This window comes from Populus euphratica, unplaced genomic scaffold, assembly GCF_000495115.2.
Source record: "Populus euphratica unplaced genomic scaffold, PopEup_1.0 scaffold63.1, whole genome shotgun sequence".
In the NCBI taxonomy this organism is placed as follows: Eukaryota; Viridiplantae; Streptophyta; class Magnoliopsida; order Malpighiales; family Salicaceae; genus Populus; species Populus euphratica.
Window position 1 is genome coordinate 73,836 of NW_011499942.1, and position 16,958 is coordinate 90,793.

The 16,958-nt window shown below is 38.1% G+C and overlaps 2 protein-coding genes and 1 long non-coding RNA gene across 7 annotated transcripts; 2 read left to right on the forward strand and 1 right to left on the reverse strand.

The window, feature by feature from the left end:
• The first annotated feature begins 431 nt into the window (after nt 1-431).
• LOC105137074 (uncharacterized) lies at nt 432-3,069 on the forward strand. Its single transcript, XM_011042654.1, has 4 exons — nt 432-687; nt 1,381-1,537; nt 1,823-2,116; nt 2,229-3,069. Exons 2-4 carry the CDS (start codon nt 1,403-1,405, stop codon nt 2,853-2,855), a joined length of 1,056 nt encoding a protein of 351 aa, XP_011040956.1. The 5' UTR covers nt 432-687; nt 1,381-1,402; the 3' UTR covers nt 2,856-3,069.
• Nucleotides 3,070-4,954: 1,885 nt separating this feature from the next.
• LOC105137075 (uncharacterized) lies at nt 4,955-5,543 on the forward strand. Its single transcript, XR_844476.1, has 3 exons — nt 4,955-5,006; nt 5,242-5,309; nt 5,465-5,543. It is a non-coding gene; the product is annotated as an uncharacterized LOC105137075 (long non-coding RNA).
• A 1,025-nt stretch (nt 5,544-6,568) lies between these two features.
• On the reverse strand, nt 6,569-16,061 carry LOC105137076 (uncharacterized). 5 transcript variants are annotated; one of them, XM_011042657.1, is made up of 6 exons: nt 15,786-16,061; nt 15,246-15,621; nt 13,107-13,973; nt 11,412-12,539; nt 7,125-9,787; nt 6,569-7,082 (listed from the first exon to the last, which is right to left on the reverse strand). In XM_011042657.1, exons 2-6 carry the CDS (start codon nt 15,442-15,444, stop codon nt 6,819-6,821), a joined length of 5,121 nt encoding a protein of 1,706 aa, XP_011040959.1. In that variant the 5' UTR covers nt 15,445-15,621; nt 15,786-16,061; the 3' UTR covers nt 6,569-6,818. The 5 variants fall into 5 exon arrangements, with proteins under 5 accessions (XP_011040959.1, XP_011040958.1, XP_011040957.1 ...); XM_011042656.1 differs by having other exon boundaries at nt 6,569-9,787; nt 15,246-15,518; XM_011042655.1 differs by having other exon boundaries at nt 6,569-9,787.
• Nucleotides 16,062-16,958: the final 897 nt, after the last annotated feature.

Consider the following 16,958-nt stretch of genomic DNA (forward strand, 5'->3'; position numbering starts at 1 on the left):
GAAAAATAAATAAAAACTCAGAAGACAAAAAAGTTGAAATACTTTGATGCACATGTTTCTCCATTATTTTTTATCTGTAGGTAAAATTTCATGTTCTTTCCCTTGATATTAGACTCTCTCTTTTGGATCATAGCTAATTAGATGATTATTGTCTGATAATATGCCTAGAAACTACGAATCAATTGAGTTAATTGTCAATAAGATATTTGTGATACAATGGAAAACCCAAATTTAGTATTCACAGATGGAAAAGCCTGTTCCTTTTTTTGGTATGAAGAAGTAATATATTATCTGTAAGGAATATTTTTTCTCTCGTTTTTTTAAAGAGAAAATTAGGTAAACAAATCCACAATTCCGAATCCTAATGTGAAAAGGAAACAACGAAGAATCCCAACCCTTATTTAAATTAAGAATAAAGTCTCCATCCACCAGCTCTGACCAAACCAAACAACACAAAACCTTGTGACTCCAGCGTTGACATTTACAACACAAAAACATCCAAGGCGTGTGCATAGCACGTCGTCGTTTACACCCTCTCTTTCTTCTCTTGAACAATTCTCTCCCTTTCTCCTTTGGTACCTAACTTCGATTCCTTTCTTTGTCTCTTCAATCCCTCAAACAAACCCTTTTTTACTCACTTTTTTCTATTTTGATTTCTGGGTTTTAATTATAACATCAGCGCAAGAGGTATGGCATCTTAAAGTTTCTTGCTTTCTTTCGGTTTTTTAGATCCTTGTTTCTGACGTTTTTTCTGGCATTGTTTGGTGTTTTGCTTTATTTCATTATAATTGAGATTTGTTGATTCCAGAGGGTTAATGGTTTGCTAAAGTTCGATAATTTAGAGGTTTAAAGAAAAAAAAAATTAATGGGTTTTCTGGAAGTCAAATGGGTTTCATTTTTTTCCGGGTAAAGACAATTCGATATATCTTAAACTCTGTAGCTCTTGTAATAAAAAGCTTTGTGTAGTGATCAGTTGAGATATTAGATGATGTCTGGTTTTATTTAGTTGTATTCTTTTTTGAAGAGTTATGTTCAGTTTTTATAATTGTTGGTATATAATTGAAATTGTACCTGTGTGTTAATGATGCTTGTCTCTTTGTTAAAGTTTAGATTTTGATAGCTAGAACTTCTGATTTGATGAATTGTTTGTGTTTACTGGGCATATGATCACACGCTTTGCAATCAAAATCTTGTGTGTTTCTTCAGTTTCTGAGATTGGTTTTACAATCTTGATCGGTGGTTGTTATGATTCATAGTTGCGGTCAATTTTTATTCTTAACGTTGTTTTGAGAGTTTGATTTCATGTTTGGCAGTTTATCATTTCATGTTCATAAGATGATGAAGGCATTTATCTTTATGCTCTTTCCTCTTTTTGTGCAGGTAACCTTGATTTCCGATAAAGATGGACTTTTTCTTCAGAGGTCTAAGTGAGGATCCCGCACCTTCTCAGCTAGACATCCATAGGTGTCCCTTCCTGAGAAACATTAATGAGCCCACTAGTTTTTCCCTTTCCTCGTCCATGCCTTTCCCAATGCCTGTAAGTTTTCTATTTTTGCTCAGCTTTGCTTAAATATAAGCTTCTTCATCTCAATTAGGTACTGGTTCAGTTGTTGCCTCATTTATTATACCTTGTGCATTTCCTGAGACCCGGCAAACTGTATTGTTGCTCGGAGCTTGCCTGGCCTAGTATGAAACCAATAGATTCTGAACCTGGGCTTGCATCTCACCTGTTACTTAATCCAATGTTTTGTCCATTGCACCTTTGAAATTGGTTAATTGGAATGGAACATGAGACTAAAATTTTGATCAATCTTTTTACTAGGTGCGCATGGGTAAGGGTCCAATTTTTGAAGATGGTCCCAATTTTGACATGGCTTTTAGGCTATTCCATGGACATGATGGAGTAGTCCCACTTTCTGAAAGATCTTTATCACATGCTGAGAAAGTAGAACCCCAACTCACTGTACCCAAATTCAATCCTTTAGCTGCAAAGGCAGCCACCATCAGTCTCTCATCCTTTGGAGCTGGGGGACCCTTCAGTTTTGATGCGTTTTCTAAGAATTGGAATAATCAGAAGAAAAACTCCAATTCATCCAAGAAAGGGTCGTCTTCACAGGTAAATAGATGTTGATTTCTAGACTGTTGCATATATGATGAAAAACAAATTTGGAACTTCAAATTTTGTCTCAGCTCTCCCCCTCTGACAAATTTTTATGATGATGTTTCAGGGAGGACAATCTAATCATGAGGCATTGAGCAATGAGTGGCTGCAAACTGGAAACTGCCCTATTGCGAAATCTTATCGGGCAGTTAGCAGTGTCTTGCCACTTGTAGCTAAGGTTCTGAAACCCCCTCCAGGCATGAACCTCAAGTGCCCACCTGCAGTGATTGCAGCCAGAGCAGCTATATCACGAACTTCCTTTGCAAAGAATCTCCGGCCACAACCCTTGCCTGCAAAAATACTTGTGATTGGGATGTTGGGTATGGCAGCAAATGTTCCTTTAGGAATATGGAGGGAACACACCAAAAAATTTTCGCCATCATGGTTTGCTGCTGTCCATGCTGCAGTTCCATTCATAGCCATGCTTAGGAAATCCATATTGATGCCAAAGTCAGCCATGGCACTTACCATTGGAGCATCTATTTTAGGACAGGTTATTGGATCTAGGGCAGAGCGGTACCGGCTGAAGCAAGTAGCTGCCAAGAGAATGCCTCTTGCCGAAACACCTGCCAGTAGCTCCAGTCAGTTGCAAGTTGTTGCCGTTAAGAGTGGACATTGCGGCACACTAGTGGAATATCCCGTTTCCCTTCAGATGGCAGGGAATTCCTCTTCAGCAGCAGATGTGTTCTGCTAATTCTTCCATCTTGGCACTTAATTGTTTTCCCCATCTTTGTGCCCCATCTTTGTGCTTTTACATTATTGTAATTTGTGTCCAACAAGGGGTGGTTGCCTGCTCCTTGTTTTTCCATGATTGTCGCTGTTTTCCTTTCCTGTAAAGACCTGATAACGGCAATTGAAGAAATAAAAGATAATAAATCATGAGTGATTTATTTATTTATTATTCAGGCTATTATCTGTCCTGAAAAATATCTTGGAATGCTTGCTCCTTGAGATCTTGTCATCTTTCCAACAAATAGGAATTTATCTGTGCGTATTAAAACTTAAAAAAGTGACCGACTAAGACAGCAATGCATTCTTATGAATAAATCATTCAAAATTGCGATAACTAATTTTTCCATGCTCGACCTATCATTTAACATCTGGGAGATCCACGTTTTATTGCTTGTCACTTTTTCCCAATCTTCATAAGCCATCTATGGAATTTTCAACAAAATCTTGCTGAGATATCCAAATGGCCCTCTCTTTTCTTAGTGGCAATCGTCCATGGGAGCAGGTCAACTAATTTGCTTGAACCCAGAACACTAGTTTATATTGGATTTTTGTACTTTGAGCTACAGTTAGTTCTTGACGAACGAATGACCTGGTCCCCGTTTGTGTTCAACATTCCATTGTGCAGGGTTTGTGGGGTGCTCGTTTTGACACTAATGCTTTTGTCAAGTCTTCAAATCCTGATCAATTGCAAGATAATTACTTTTTTCCTCAAAAAATCAAACCCCTTAAGTCTAAACTCCATTGCTAAAAAATATATATATATTCATAACTCCCTTGACACTACTTACATGTCCACCTGTCAAAAAAAATTACGAGGAAGTTGGTCAATAGGCTATTAAGAATTTTGAAATTCATGGATGTTAAAACACTTTTGACAGTGGTAAAACTAAAACTACTCCAAAAAACATAACCACCACATTAACTAAAGGGGTGAAAGCCATACTGACCATGCATCAAAAATGGGAAGCACCATCACCACTTTACTCATAGTCTTGAGAAAATGGTGAGTTTTTCACTCTATTTTGTACTGTACTGTTGAGTAGTTCTTTGAAATGGGTTTTTGTTTTTGGTTACAGATAAGAATTGATGGTGAAGTTGTTAAAGAGCCCTATACAACCCTTGGGTAGATTTCTGTTAAAAATCAAATAAAAGAATTTCATGTATATTTTGTGTAGAAAGGGATCATGATTTTTTAGGGATCGTTCGGAATTGGCCTATCATAGGCTCCGTGGAGAGAGCCTGATGCGCCTTGCTTCAAGTTTCATGTGAAGGTGATGATCAGATTGCTTTGAACAAGCTGTCCGGTCTTCAAGTTTTAATGCAACTCTAGTGGAGGGCAAGCAAGGACATCTCTTCCCTGGCAAGCCAAGGATCACATCCTGTTCATCACCTGCATCAGTTAGCTACTGGTGCTGAATAAATGAATGATCATAACTCTTATTTTCTCTGCTTACATCTGGCTAATTTTGGAAATGTGCACGTGATAATTGCACTCTTTTTCCAATTTCATTAGTCAGTCAGGAGGAAGCTTTGCTTATGAGGACTACTTTACACTAGTACATTGCATTGATATGAAAATAAGAAATGCTGACAAGCGTAGACCTGGCATGATTTTCTTCTGTTCTGCTTTAACTGAAGAAACGGTTCTTGACATAATAGTGTGACAGCCAATGTCATGGTTGTAAACCAGAATATATTTTGCTGATAAAACGTTTTCGATTCCCTCATGTATAGCAATACCAACATGGAGCAGAGAAAAAAGTGGAAGATTTCAAAGATATACCAGGCACTAGTGAATGGGATACTGAATCAGGATAGGTAACACCTTGGCTCAATCACTGCCTCTTGCTTCCTTTTCTGTTTGTGGCATTTGTACTCTTCTGGGTATGCAGTGATTTCTTCTTTGGTTGGCAATGATTATTTTGTTTTTATAATGCTGACAACTTGAAGAACCATCTGTATCCAGTGGTTGTTTTTTCTCAATCAGGCCATTCCTTGTATATAACTTTTCATAATAAGAATCTCATTTGCGTCATAGATTATCATCAAACAGCCAATTGGAACAATGCGTTATCTGGAGTGGCCAAAGGGCTGTATGTTGCTTCACCCTCAGGTTCATTAAATATTTCCCTTCTCTAAATAAAATTTCTGTTTTTTCCTCCTCTCAAGTACTTATAGTTACTGCATAAATTCAATACTATATAGAAATTTTTTAGTTGTGTTTTCAAGTCTCTTAAAGTGTCCTCGCCTTTGAATGTTTGTTATTCCACTATTTGCTGTCAAGATCCTCCTTTTCTATTTTGAATGTATTTCTGATCATGTTTATGTTTCACTAATGTTCAAACCAGGATAATCATCTTTGAGCGAAGTTGGAGTCCTTGAGAGAGATGCACAAGGAAACCACACATTGGTCCAGGTATTCTGCACGCTTCACTCTGTACATTTTGAATGTCTTAGCGCACATATACAGTAGCTTTCTCTGATTCAACATCTGAACAAATGGAGGGAAGGTAGTGGAACATCATTTAACTTTTTCTGAACTTTCCAGTACTTGTTAATATGTCTTAAAAGGCTGAGATTGAATCAGGACGCCCACGCCAGATTTGCCTTCACCTTTCTTTCATAGGGCATCATTTGTGGGGTAGACCTTAGTGTTAACTGCTGATATTTTTTTTTACTGTGTATTGAAGTCTACACGCTTGTCAACATTCAGAAGGCAATTGATATGGGAATGAAAGCTGTTTATCGCTACAGAGTGTTTATTATGGTTCATTAATTGCTAATCCGATATGTACTGAAGTTAAAAGAACTTATGAATTAAATGAATTCCTTGATCAAGGATAAAAAATGTAGGAGCCAAGCCCTACTACAAAGCTATATATATGATAGTTACTAGATCTAACCAGACCCCAATTGTAACATATATCAAACAGGGTTAAAAGGGTTGCATAGATAGAAAGAAAGAAAGAAACAGAAACGAAAGCATTTTGCTGAATCATTAACAATTCATTGCATCCCAGAGTAGAAGCTTTCATACTCCTTTCCCCTCTTAGGATAGTGGGCTTTCACAGTCAGATATAATAAAAGACACCAACGCAAGATTTCCAGGAGATGTTAAGATGGACAAGAGATCACTGCAAGATAATTTTTATGAGATACACTAAAAAACAAGAGAAGGAGATGTTTTGTGTTTTTTACTTTTGGTGATCTTGCGCTACACATAGCTTTATGATCTGTTATAAATTTTGCTCAGCTATTCTTTAAGCAATTCTTGGTGATACTCTGCTGCAATTTTTAAGATGCAAAAGGCTTCATGTTCTCTTTCTTCAGTTACTAAAAGTCACAGCACCAATCCCATCCATCTTACGCGCAAAGGCAGAAACCAAAGAAGTGATGAATGCCGCCACCTCTTTCCTACCGCGGTTTGAGCGAAGGTTGAACACAGGCGTGAAATATTTGCAGTTTCTATAGGGCAGAGTGAGACCCATCAGTGCTATCCATTCAGCAATAAAATTTTAACGTATTCAACTCTTTTTTCTTTTTTTTTAAACACGATACTTGACCTTTCAAGTCACAAAACCCATTAGTTGAGCGTTCCTGATTATAAAAGGAAACGAAATAAATTTGCAGAATCTGTTGATGTGAATGAAAAGGTCACTTGTCTCCAAGATTAGGTTTTTGAAAGCAGAGGGTGGCTTCCGATGTCGCCCTACTCAACAACAAATTATTTTTGCACTTTCCATCAAATACAACAAATAGCTGCAATCATACAGACACCTAAAATAACTTTACCATAAAGATGGGACTGAGAAACCGTCTAATGCCCTAACATTCCATTGAAAAATACAAGAACTATGATACAAAGCGCGGCAAAGGAAGAATTTGCCACTAAGGACGTCCTAAAGATGCCCTCTAAACACTCCTACTACCTGCCTATGTCCCCCTTGCCTCTCCAAGATTCTTCTTCTCTGAAGACAATTCCACTTTGCCCACCATATTGATCAGCTTTGGCATAGTGCCGTTTAATGGCTGCCACAGGATCTGAAACACCTGTGCAAGCTCCCCCAACAAGAATCCCCCCTCTTCCAACAACATTCACCCCTGCCATCCCCTTCGTTTGCTGCCCATTCAGTCTTTGCATCTCAGCTAATATAACCTCCCGCTGCTTCATGTCTACAGTAAATGACGGCACTCCAGTGCTGTCATGGCTTCTGTACATTTGATAATCCACCACTCCATTGCTCCCAGTTATTTCCCTAGAAGGAAAAACAGAAATGCCATTCAGATTACACTCGTTACTCTTGACAGCAGCTTGCAATGTCTGCTGGGGCATTTTGGATGATGACACATGGTAATTGCTAAATGCAGCAGGATACTTGACCAGTAAAGTAGCAGAATCAGGCATAGATGGAAACCCAGTCTGTATTCTGTTCCCGTCCCAGAAACCATAGCTTCTCATGGGAACATTCTCCAGGCCAGGCTGATTATTAGGATCACACTTCGGGAGAGCCATGTTACCCTCTGTAGGGCGATGTCCAGTAAATTTAAAAGTTGCAGACTTGCTTGTTGGTTTAAGATGCTGGGACTCTTTTTCACCATTCTCGCGAGCACTAGAATTCTGCTTTTGCAAGGGGTTGCTGAGTATTTTACCAAACAGCTTAACATCACCATTCCTACATGGCTTTTCCGCATCTGATGACCTCCGTGAATGATTTCTCAGATGATCACTTCCACGTCCACGACGTTGGGATATGAATGGAAGCTCAGGCACTGAATGCTGAGCTTTCAAACTGCTACACTTTTGAAGATAGCACTCCTGAGCTTCAGACTGACTGGTGACATTCTTTTCTGAGTTTGGAAGGCTTTGAGCTCCAGAAAGAAGTCTACCAGAAATAACCCCATTCATCTCTTTCTTTGTAGGAATTTGCAGTGAATAACCCTGGGGGATCTGGGAGGATTCATTATGGTTCAACAAAGGATGATCCGACAGATGCTGGAAGTAATCATCTCCACTAACAGAAATTTTACCCTGCTTATCTCTACTGCTCTCCTGAAGTGTATCCTGTTTGTGCCTTTTCTCAAATTGGATGACAGCAGAATCTTGTAAGATGGAATTTGTTAAAGCAAGATTATTTTCCTGTGGCAATGAGATGACAGGTGGCTTTTCCACAGATTCTAACTGGACAGAGACTTGATGCATATTTTCTAAACTGCAGCTGAATTCTGAACAGGAATCCATATGTACAGGATGGCGTGAGGCATTGCTGGTTGAATCTTGCATCAAGCCACTTGGACTACCCAAACTATTTTCAGGTAGAAAAAGTTCTTGCTCTGTAAAACCATTTTGCAATCCATTAACAGAGACCTCAACTACACCTTTCAACTCAACAGCAGTATTTGTATTGGATGTGCTGACATCAACTGCACCTACAACAGACAGTGATTTGACAACAGAAACACCATTGTCAGCTACTTGATCTCTTTCAGATTCTGCATTAGCTGATGCAATCAACATTTTCTGGTCCTGTACAGGCTCTGTCCGATTAACAGTATTCGTGAATTTGCTGTCAACATCAAAAGCTTGATCAGCACTCTGCCCTGCCTCAGATGGATCAGAAACCATTTCATCTACAACCCTGGAATCATTCTTATCTAACATCCCACATGCATTATTGCCTTCAGTTCCATTCAGGTCCTCATCCAATCCTATCATCTCCTCTGCATCAGATTCATCATGCTCTGTATTCATGATGGTCGATGGCAAATCCTCATCAATCTTAGAGTCCAACTTATCACTACAGATAGCTGATCCAGTCTCCATGGCACAAGCATCTTCAGTGTCACTCCCACCTCCATTTGCATTATCGCTAAGTGATGTCCTGGACTTTCTGGGTCCAGGATGCATCAAATCCAGTCCAAGACACTTCCGGGCCTTGCTAAAAAACACCTTGCATTGGTCTCTAGTTCTTGTCCTGACAACTTGGGAGATCATTTCAAAATCCTTGCCATAAGATGACACAGCTTGTATAAAGATGGACTTTTCCTCATCTGTCCAATCAGTAGGATCCATCTCCCCACAACTCTCATCTGAGCAGGTTTCTTCATCAAAATTCTCCATAACATCAGATATCAAAGGTGCTTTTGCAACAGAATCCACCTTTTGGCACTTCTGTTCTCGATAGCCCTCCATGAGATCAACAGAAGTAGTAATACAAGAACCCATGGCCTCTGAGGACAATGAACCCAAAACATCAGCAGCAACAGTCTCTCTTTCATTCCCAAGAACATCAAAACTGCTTGATCTTTCTAAAATACCATCATCACCTTCTGTTATTTTAGAATTATGATAGCCTCTGGAAAAGATTCTACCAGAGCACAACTGCTGACTGTTCATAGCATGGTCAGCATCAGCTGCAATCCATGAAGCCACACCCAAAATATCAAGCGAAGCAGCGTTCAATTCACGATTCCATTTCGTACTTGATGCCATCAAGTAGTTAGTAGAAGATTTAGTTTGCTTACTCTTCTTGGTTTTTTCAAAACAATCAGCTTTATGATTTTTGTAGTAGAATTCAACGCAGTCTGCAGTTGACTTGTGATCAAGAAAGGAAGCAATTTTTCGGAAATCCTTCCCAAAAGTCGCTAGCTTATGCATGAAAATTTCTTTCTCATCAGAAGTCCAAGGATTGATCATAGCTCTTTCCTTCTCAACAGCGTAAGGATCTTCAACCAATCCATTACTAGAGATAAACCGCGATCCCATCTTCTCTTTCTTGTCCAGAATTAGAGCTGGCATTTTCAAAGCATTCCTGTATGGCTTGACCTGAGAATCTGAAAGCAGCTTGCTTGTGAAGTTGAGGATCTCTGTTGGAGGGACCAGGCTCAAATTTCCAGCTGCAATATTCAAACAAAAATTATAATTCAAGAGAATTCAACATAAATCTTAAAATTTAAGACTACCATTAAGAATCATTTTTATCATATTTTGAACTCACAATACACTAAGCAAGCAAGTAAAATCCTCACAGTTCCAAAATTAACTTTGGTTTGGCTTATAGACCGATAGAGGACATTGGGGTGGAGGATTTTTCTCCAAAATACAGAGTTAGTCAACTCTGGCAAATTACATTTTCACAACATATATAACAAAAGTGGAGGAAGGGAGACAGGAATCAAATGATCCTATTTGCCCACATCTGCGCCATAATAATTACTATAACCATATCCTAAAAACAGAACAGATGTAACGCCCCAAATTTGGCTTAGATCACTGTGACCAAACTTTTTATAGCAAGAGAAGAATGACTATTATCTCCCCTGACCAAAAATAACCTAAACCCACACTTCATAATTCATATGCTACCAGGGCGAAGAAAAATTTAGTTGACCCCCCTTTCTGATAAGAAGAACAATGGAGCAGTAACCATTTTGACATAAAATGTAAAGGTGATATACATGTATGCCATAAAAACCTGAATTACACATAGTCCATTGACATAAAAACCTGAGTTACAACACAGTCCAACAATTAGACATCAAAATCTATAAAATCCTATCCAGTTTATAAGATTGGAGCTACATAGTGCCCCATGGATGAAGTTGCCCAAATATACAAATACTTGCATGTGATTCTCGCAGTATCCAGACAATTGCTATTTGTTTGATCATCAGGTGCCAAGGTCATAAGAGATCCAATTTCACCTAGGCACAATCCATACAGTTCAAGAGAACTCTAGACCACCACCAATGAAATGTTCACAGAGCACTTGTGATCCAAATCTTCTCAAGCAGACATTTGATCACTCAGTACATGCCAAAGCTCTCCACAACAACAATTACCAGTCAAGAAAGAATCACAAATCCTCCACAGTAGAACTGGTGCCAGGAAGAATATCATGCAAAAATATCCGTTCTCAAACTTAATTTCATTATAAATAACTCCTGTTTCATGCATAGGGCAAGTACTTAAGTTTTGTTTTCATTCATAATCCAATGACGGCAATACTCCAGTTCTATGTGTTCTAACATGTAACTAATTTATATAAAAAATCAGGGAGTCCAATATCCAGATCCACTTGAGATGGAGTACCGCGAGTAAACTCACAACTAAACACATCGTTTCTAGCCAACAAACCTCTTAGAGGGCATCTGACTTTGTGGTACAAAACGGGAGAGTTCTCAAATGATGGATTTCCAACCCCCTAACAACGGACACAAGGAACAATAGCATGTTTGTAAAGATTCATTGTGGTACAGAAACAAAACAATATTATAAGCTGGTAGCCATGTGCTTTATTATCACTTCATCATATGGAAAATTAAAGGTCCCCTTGCAGATCTGTTAGCTTAACATTTTCTAGCCAGAATGGTGCCAGACTTGCACAGCAACCTATGGTGGTTCCAAATAATCAAAGAATAAGGCACCTTCTTTATCCAATTTACTAACATGATAACAAGTTTAATCAGTAAAACTACAGCAACTTATAAAGAAAGAGTCAAACAAAATTAGTAGCCTTACAAGGAGAAGAGAATCGAGCACGAATAGAAGAACGATGCTTTTGATACCCACTATGAGTTGTCCGCAAGCTTGGTTCCCATTTCTTCTGAGACTTTGCAGGATACTTCCTTATAGAAGGCAGTCGCATTTCTTCCTTCCACAGATGCTGAAAAGCTTTAAACTTAAGGGTTACAGCTGTCTCCTTAAATCTTAATAGCCGTTTCTTTTTAGCAATTTTTTCCACAACTAAGTCACCACTCTGCCAAGAGGATCCATTGGTAACACATGAAAAATCAAACTTACACTGATCACTAGGAAATAACTTATTGAATACTTCAGATGCTCCACTAGCAGATTCTTTATTAGAAGCCAGTATTAAACTACATAAATTATCTTCTCCGTTTGTTTCTGAAATCACATCACCAGAAGAAATTACATCTTTGCAAGCAAATACACCAGTCTTTTCATCATCAGCACAGGGAACTGGGCCTTTCAAGTCCATCCTTGCAGACTGAATAACATCAAAATCATTTTCCAAAGCAACGGTCGATGAATCTTTCCTCAACAAGCAAACCGGTTCAACAAGCTTAGATGTAGCAGTTCCAGGACTATCAATATCATCATCCTTAACATCACCATGAACTTCCAGCCCACCATTGCAAAGAGAAACCTTCTCCACAATTCCATCCCCACGTGATGCAACTTGCAAGGGAGAAGGTCGAGGGACACTGTTAGAAGACCCCCCATGTACACTACAAGGTTTTACATCACTCACAAACAGAGGACTGGATGCTGCAGGCCAGGGACACCTGCTGCCATATTCAAATTTCATGGACTTAAGTTCATTTTCAAGAGAATCAATTTCAGATTCCGTCAATTCCAATGCCTTTGAAATGTCACCTTTCCATACAAGTACCTTATTCATTGCAATAGACCTCACAAAACCAGAGTCCATAGAACTTGGATCATCAGACTGAAGCAACTCAGCAAGGGAAGATCCCAGATTAGCTATAGAACTAACATCCATCTTCTCTAAATTAAAAGATAATCCCTCAATATGACTTTGAGAACCAACACTAGGTGAACCACATAAGTTAATAGCAACGTTATCAGCATTTGTTGACTTTAGAAAAGTTTTCTCCTCTAAACCTGTAATATTGGCAAAAATTAAAATCCTTAACGGAAAAAAAAAGAGAGAGAGAAAATAAGATATAATAACTTCATGAAAATAGACAGTGCCTAGCATGGCAGTATGAAACATTGTTCTTAAAGAGAAGAATAGTATTTTGGAGTAAACTCAAACTTCGTATTGATGGAAGAAGATCTAGAAAGGTCATCTAAAACTCCTCTAGAAGAAATTGGCAATGCAATTTTCTTACACCAAAATATGATTATGAGAGTAGTTTAGGTCATCAGGCAGGAACAACAAGAGGAGGATGCCACAAATTTTCCTCAATATGAGTAATGAGTCCTTGCGACATAGCAATTCACTATTCTAATCGCATACATGATTGGTGACACTCCCGGTACTAGGCGTCAACTAATCAACCAAATAATAGCAGCAATAACAGAGACAATTAAATGAAAAACACCAGCATATCACTTAAGTTTAAGAGCCATGTGAACGTGCCAGACTTCCACATCATATCGACAACTTAGAAGAAATAACCAAACACAATAGCTTAACAGAAATATTACAAAGAAACAAAAAAGTACCTGGTGAGGAACTACAAGCAACAGAGGAAGGCGTTGCAGGAGATGCACAATCTGAAAAGCCCATAACTCTGGGGCTCTTGTCAGCCATGTTTGAAGTTTGAAAATGAATGGACTCCATGTTACTAGCGGAAATGGCAGCTCCATCTTTGTTCTCACTTGCATCTGGGCCTTCAACTTTCTTCTTCTCATACTTTGCCAGCCCCTCACCCCATCCAAGGCGCGCCTTTTTCCTAGAAGAAATCTCTTCAGATAGTGCTACAGAAGTAACGCAGGCTGCAACATCCACTGATGGAGATTGAACTGGAGTGGCATTCTTTGGCTGCCACTCAGTCTTTCCTTCGTTTGAATCTGCACCCCCAAGGCTCTTAGAGCTACTTGAATGACTGAAACCAGACCCTCGGGAAGACAAGCTTCCAGAGCGTGTCCATTTAAGAGGCTTCCAATCAAGTGGGATCTCTCTATCACCTCTTTGGCCTGTGCCCAAACCAACGACACCTCCCATCTTATTATTATCGTCTTGGTCTTTCAATTGATGCTGATCCCATGAGTTAACAAAGTCAGAATGAGCAGGATGAGAGGGACGATACATTAGCATTTCATCAACTGACCTCTGATCATTATTCACATCATGCTGCCTCCCAGGCATATTCGGAGACCCATTGATCATTTCCCATGAATGACCACCTCTCCAATCTCTCTGGCTGGCATGACCCCTATTTTCCCTATTGTTCCGGCCATATCTTCCATCTCCACGCGAAAACAGCTGGCAATTCTCATCTTCCAGCATCTTGTCACTCAGCCTATATGGTGAAAACACATGACCGGATTCTTCAGCAAGCATGTGCCAACCACCCTGCTTCCCGTGACCTTCACATGACATTTGAAGGGAAAAGGCACATAATTAACACAAGCAAAGTATATATTTTCACCAAAAAAAAAAAAAGAATAAATGAACTTTGAAAAGAAAACAAGTACCCCGAAGCAAAAAAGTTCTGATCTAGCAAACCAATAATGAAAAGACAAACAAAACAAATTCTAATAACCAAAAAACCCTCCAAGTCAGATTTTGTTCAGTCAAAACTAAAATAAGAAACAACAAAATACAAAAAGAAAAATTAGAACACTGCAAAGGCAATCACCTCAACACCTACGAATTTACTTACTAGAAAAGGAAAAGTACCTAAAATCAAAGCAATAGCCTATTGCCTCAAATTCCAAAGAAAAACTAAGTTAAATCTCTTCTAAAAAGTAAACAGCAGACAGCAGCATCCAATTAAAAAGAACAAAATTTGAGAAAATAACACCTGTCAGGAACCAATTCCACGATGAAATTGAATTCATTTCTGATGGTAAAACTGAGAAAAATGATTTTCAAATGCTCTGAATGGAAGGATATTGATGGCAATTGAATTCTATAGATCTTTTTTCATTGTTTAAATTAAACAATAAATAAATAAGATTTGAATTTAACCATATTACCCTTAGAGTCTAAGATAAACAACCGTTGGTTTCTTGGACTAGAGATTTCAGTTCTAAACTGGTCTCTTAGTTCCTTCTTCTACATGTGGGTGGATAAGGACAATAGTTTCTTATTATCAAAAAAGAGGAGGGACAAGAACAATGGTTTCTCTTTATTCATGAACTCTGCCCATCCTTTCTCTCTGTGTTTTCTTCTTCTCAATTTCCTTTACCCTGTCTCATCTTATCTCTTAATCACTTCCTTTTCTATCTTTTTTTGCTCCCTTCAATTGTGGGTGCCCTTTGATGCATACAAGGAGGTCGATCAGTGTAATTGAGTTTTGCTATTACCATGATGAGAGGCTGTTCCACTTTATGGTTGAAATATGGTGTTTAGCTGGTGATATTCATTGGGAGAAAAAAAGTCTTCGTTGATGGTTGAAAAAATTGCAGGATAAGGGCTTTGAAACAGCTAGGTTTTGGTGAGCTTTGCAACGGTGATAATGAATTATCATTGAATAGCACCTATAGGTGCGATTTCAAACCGCACGTATGGAAATCAATTCTGCAATCAATTATTTGATTCCAAAAATAATTAATTTTAAAATAGATGAAATGAAATCAATTCTTGTCAAACCCTGATGTTTCAAACAGCCTGTAAAAGAAACAAAGAAAACTCACCAGGAGGCCTGCGAAAGTCGTGGGGACCCCAACGATTGAAATCGCGAGGGGATCCATAATTATTCGCGGAAGTAAAAGGAAATTCCCTCCATCGCGGCGTAGACCCGCCACCAAAAGAAGAAGACGTCGACTCTGACCTCTCGTGCTTCCTCTCCTTAAAGAAGTCCTTCCGATCCCACGGCAATGGCTCTGGCGGCATCGAAACTAACAAAACAAAAACCCTAACCCTAGTCTAATCCACCTATATCACATGCGCCGCCAATTCTTTTCCACCTGCGCCGCACCAAACGCAATTCCTTCGAAAAAATATCAAAAAAGCTGCTGCACTTGCAGCTTCACGAAACAGCCGAGTAGAATCCACGGCACCTAGATTAGCCTAAAAAAATAGATATTTTTTACTATTGTGACTATTATGATGTTATTATTAGAATTATGTGCAAGTCTAAAAAAGCTCCAAATCCATTGTGCTACCAACTAATAATTCGATTAAAAATGGAGAAATTTAAAAAAATATATATTTAAAAAAAAGATTAAACGCACCTGAGAGGAGAGGGTTGAAATTTGATTGGCAGTTGGTGAGAGTTAGGGTTTTGGATCGAAAGCGATAGTAGAGTGCAATGATTCCATGGAGATTTTGGATTAGAACAACCTTTCTGCTGCTATTTGGTTGCAGAAAGAAAATCTGTGGAAGAAAGGGAGGGAGGAGAAGAGGAAGTTTTTTTCCCTTTTTTGTGTGTAACGATAAGGGACAAAGAGAGCCTTGAGAGAGAGAAAGAGAGAGAGGAGGGAGAGTGGCACCCGTATCTCAACGGCGCTATTAAACCCTAATTCATTCTTCTCTCGCGTCCGCTATTAAAATAAATATTTCGGGAGTAAATTTTTGTTTATCAAAAAAAAAATTTCTTGTGTGGTATTTTTTTAGCCAGTTGTTTTTCAAAATCATAAACAGCAGTAAATAAATTCTCTCCCATAGATTTTGAGCAAACCCTCAATTTCTTGCGTTCAAAGAAATAAGTGCTTTTACATTTTAACTCTAATAATGAAAGGGTTAAAAGAAAAACCCTTTTTAATCCCTAAACTTAAGGTTAAATTACGTTTTACATGTTATTATTAAAAACATATTACACACCTCAACTATAATTTATTTTTAGTCATAAAAGTAATGAGAAAGCAATAGTATAAGAAACTATTTAGTACATATGTGGTTGAGCTTTATTGAAGTTAGATTTCATATAATTATTATTTTATTTCCAATCATGAAAATAAAAATCAAGTGGTAATATAAAAAATTAATCATTTGTTACACTTGTGATTAAGTCTATTAAAGGTCAAATTTATAAATAATATTATTGATAAATTTTTATTTTTGTGATAGATAAACACGATAGATTTTATATTTATATAATAAAATATTTTAAAATAATTGATAATTTCTTACCAAATAAATCCATTAGCATTTAAAATATAGTCTTGTTTCTGTATTATTTTTTTAGTAAGGTTTAGTTTCTGATTAAATTAATTAATTATTGATTGATTAGTGTGTTCCCCTCTTTGAGTTATATATTCACAAGCTTTATTCTCAACTCCTTTTTTTTCTCGTCAATCAAAGCTTTTGCTTTTCAGTTTTTCTCACTTTGGCCCCCCGCAATGTTCACTTTCACTTATTTAAGGCAATGCCCTTGATTGTAGGCACGTATTTACGGGCGACATTGG

Excerpts from the sequence above, each read along its gene's own strand:
- LOC105137074 (XM_011042654.1), top strand. The coding sequence starts at position 1,403 with ATGGACTTTTTCTTCAGAGGTCTAAGTGAGGATCCCGCACCTTCTCAG. Across the intron at positions 1,538-1,822 it reads CCATGCCTTTCCCAATGCCT|GTGCGCATGGGTAAGGGTCC; the intron begins GTAAGTTTTCTA and ends TCTTTTTACTAG. Across the intron at positions 2,117-2,228 it reads AGAAAGGGTCGTCTTCACAG|GGAGGACAATCTAATCATGA; the intron begins GTAAATAGATGT and ends ATGATGTTTCAG.
- LOC105137076 (XM_011042656.1), bottom strand. The coding sequence starts at position 15,444 with ATGCCGCCAGAGCCATTGCCGTGGGATCGGAAGGACTTCTTTAAGGAG. Across the intron at positions 13,974-15,245 it reads CGACTTTCGCAGGCCTCCTG|GTCACGGGAAGCAGGGTGGT; the intron begins GTGAGTTTTCTT and ends TGTCATGTGAAG. Across the intron at positions 12,540-13,106 it reads TGCTTGTAGTTCCTCACCAG|GTTTAGAGGAGAAAACTTTT; the intron begins GTACTTTTTTGT and ends CCAATATTACAG.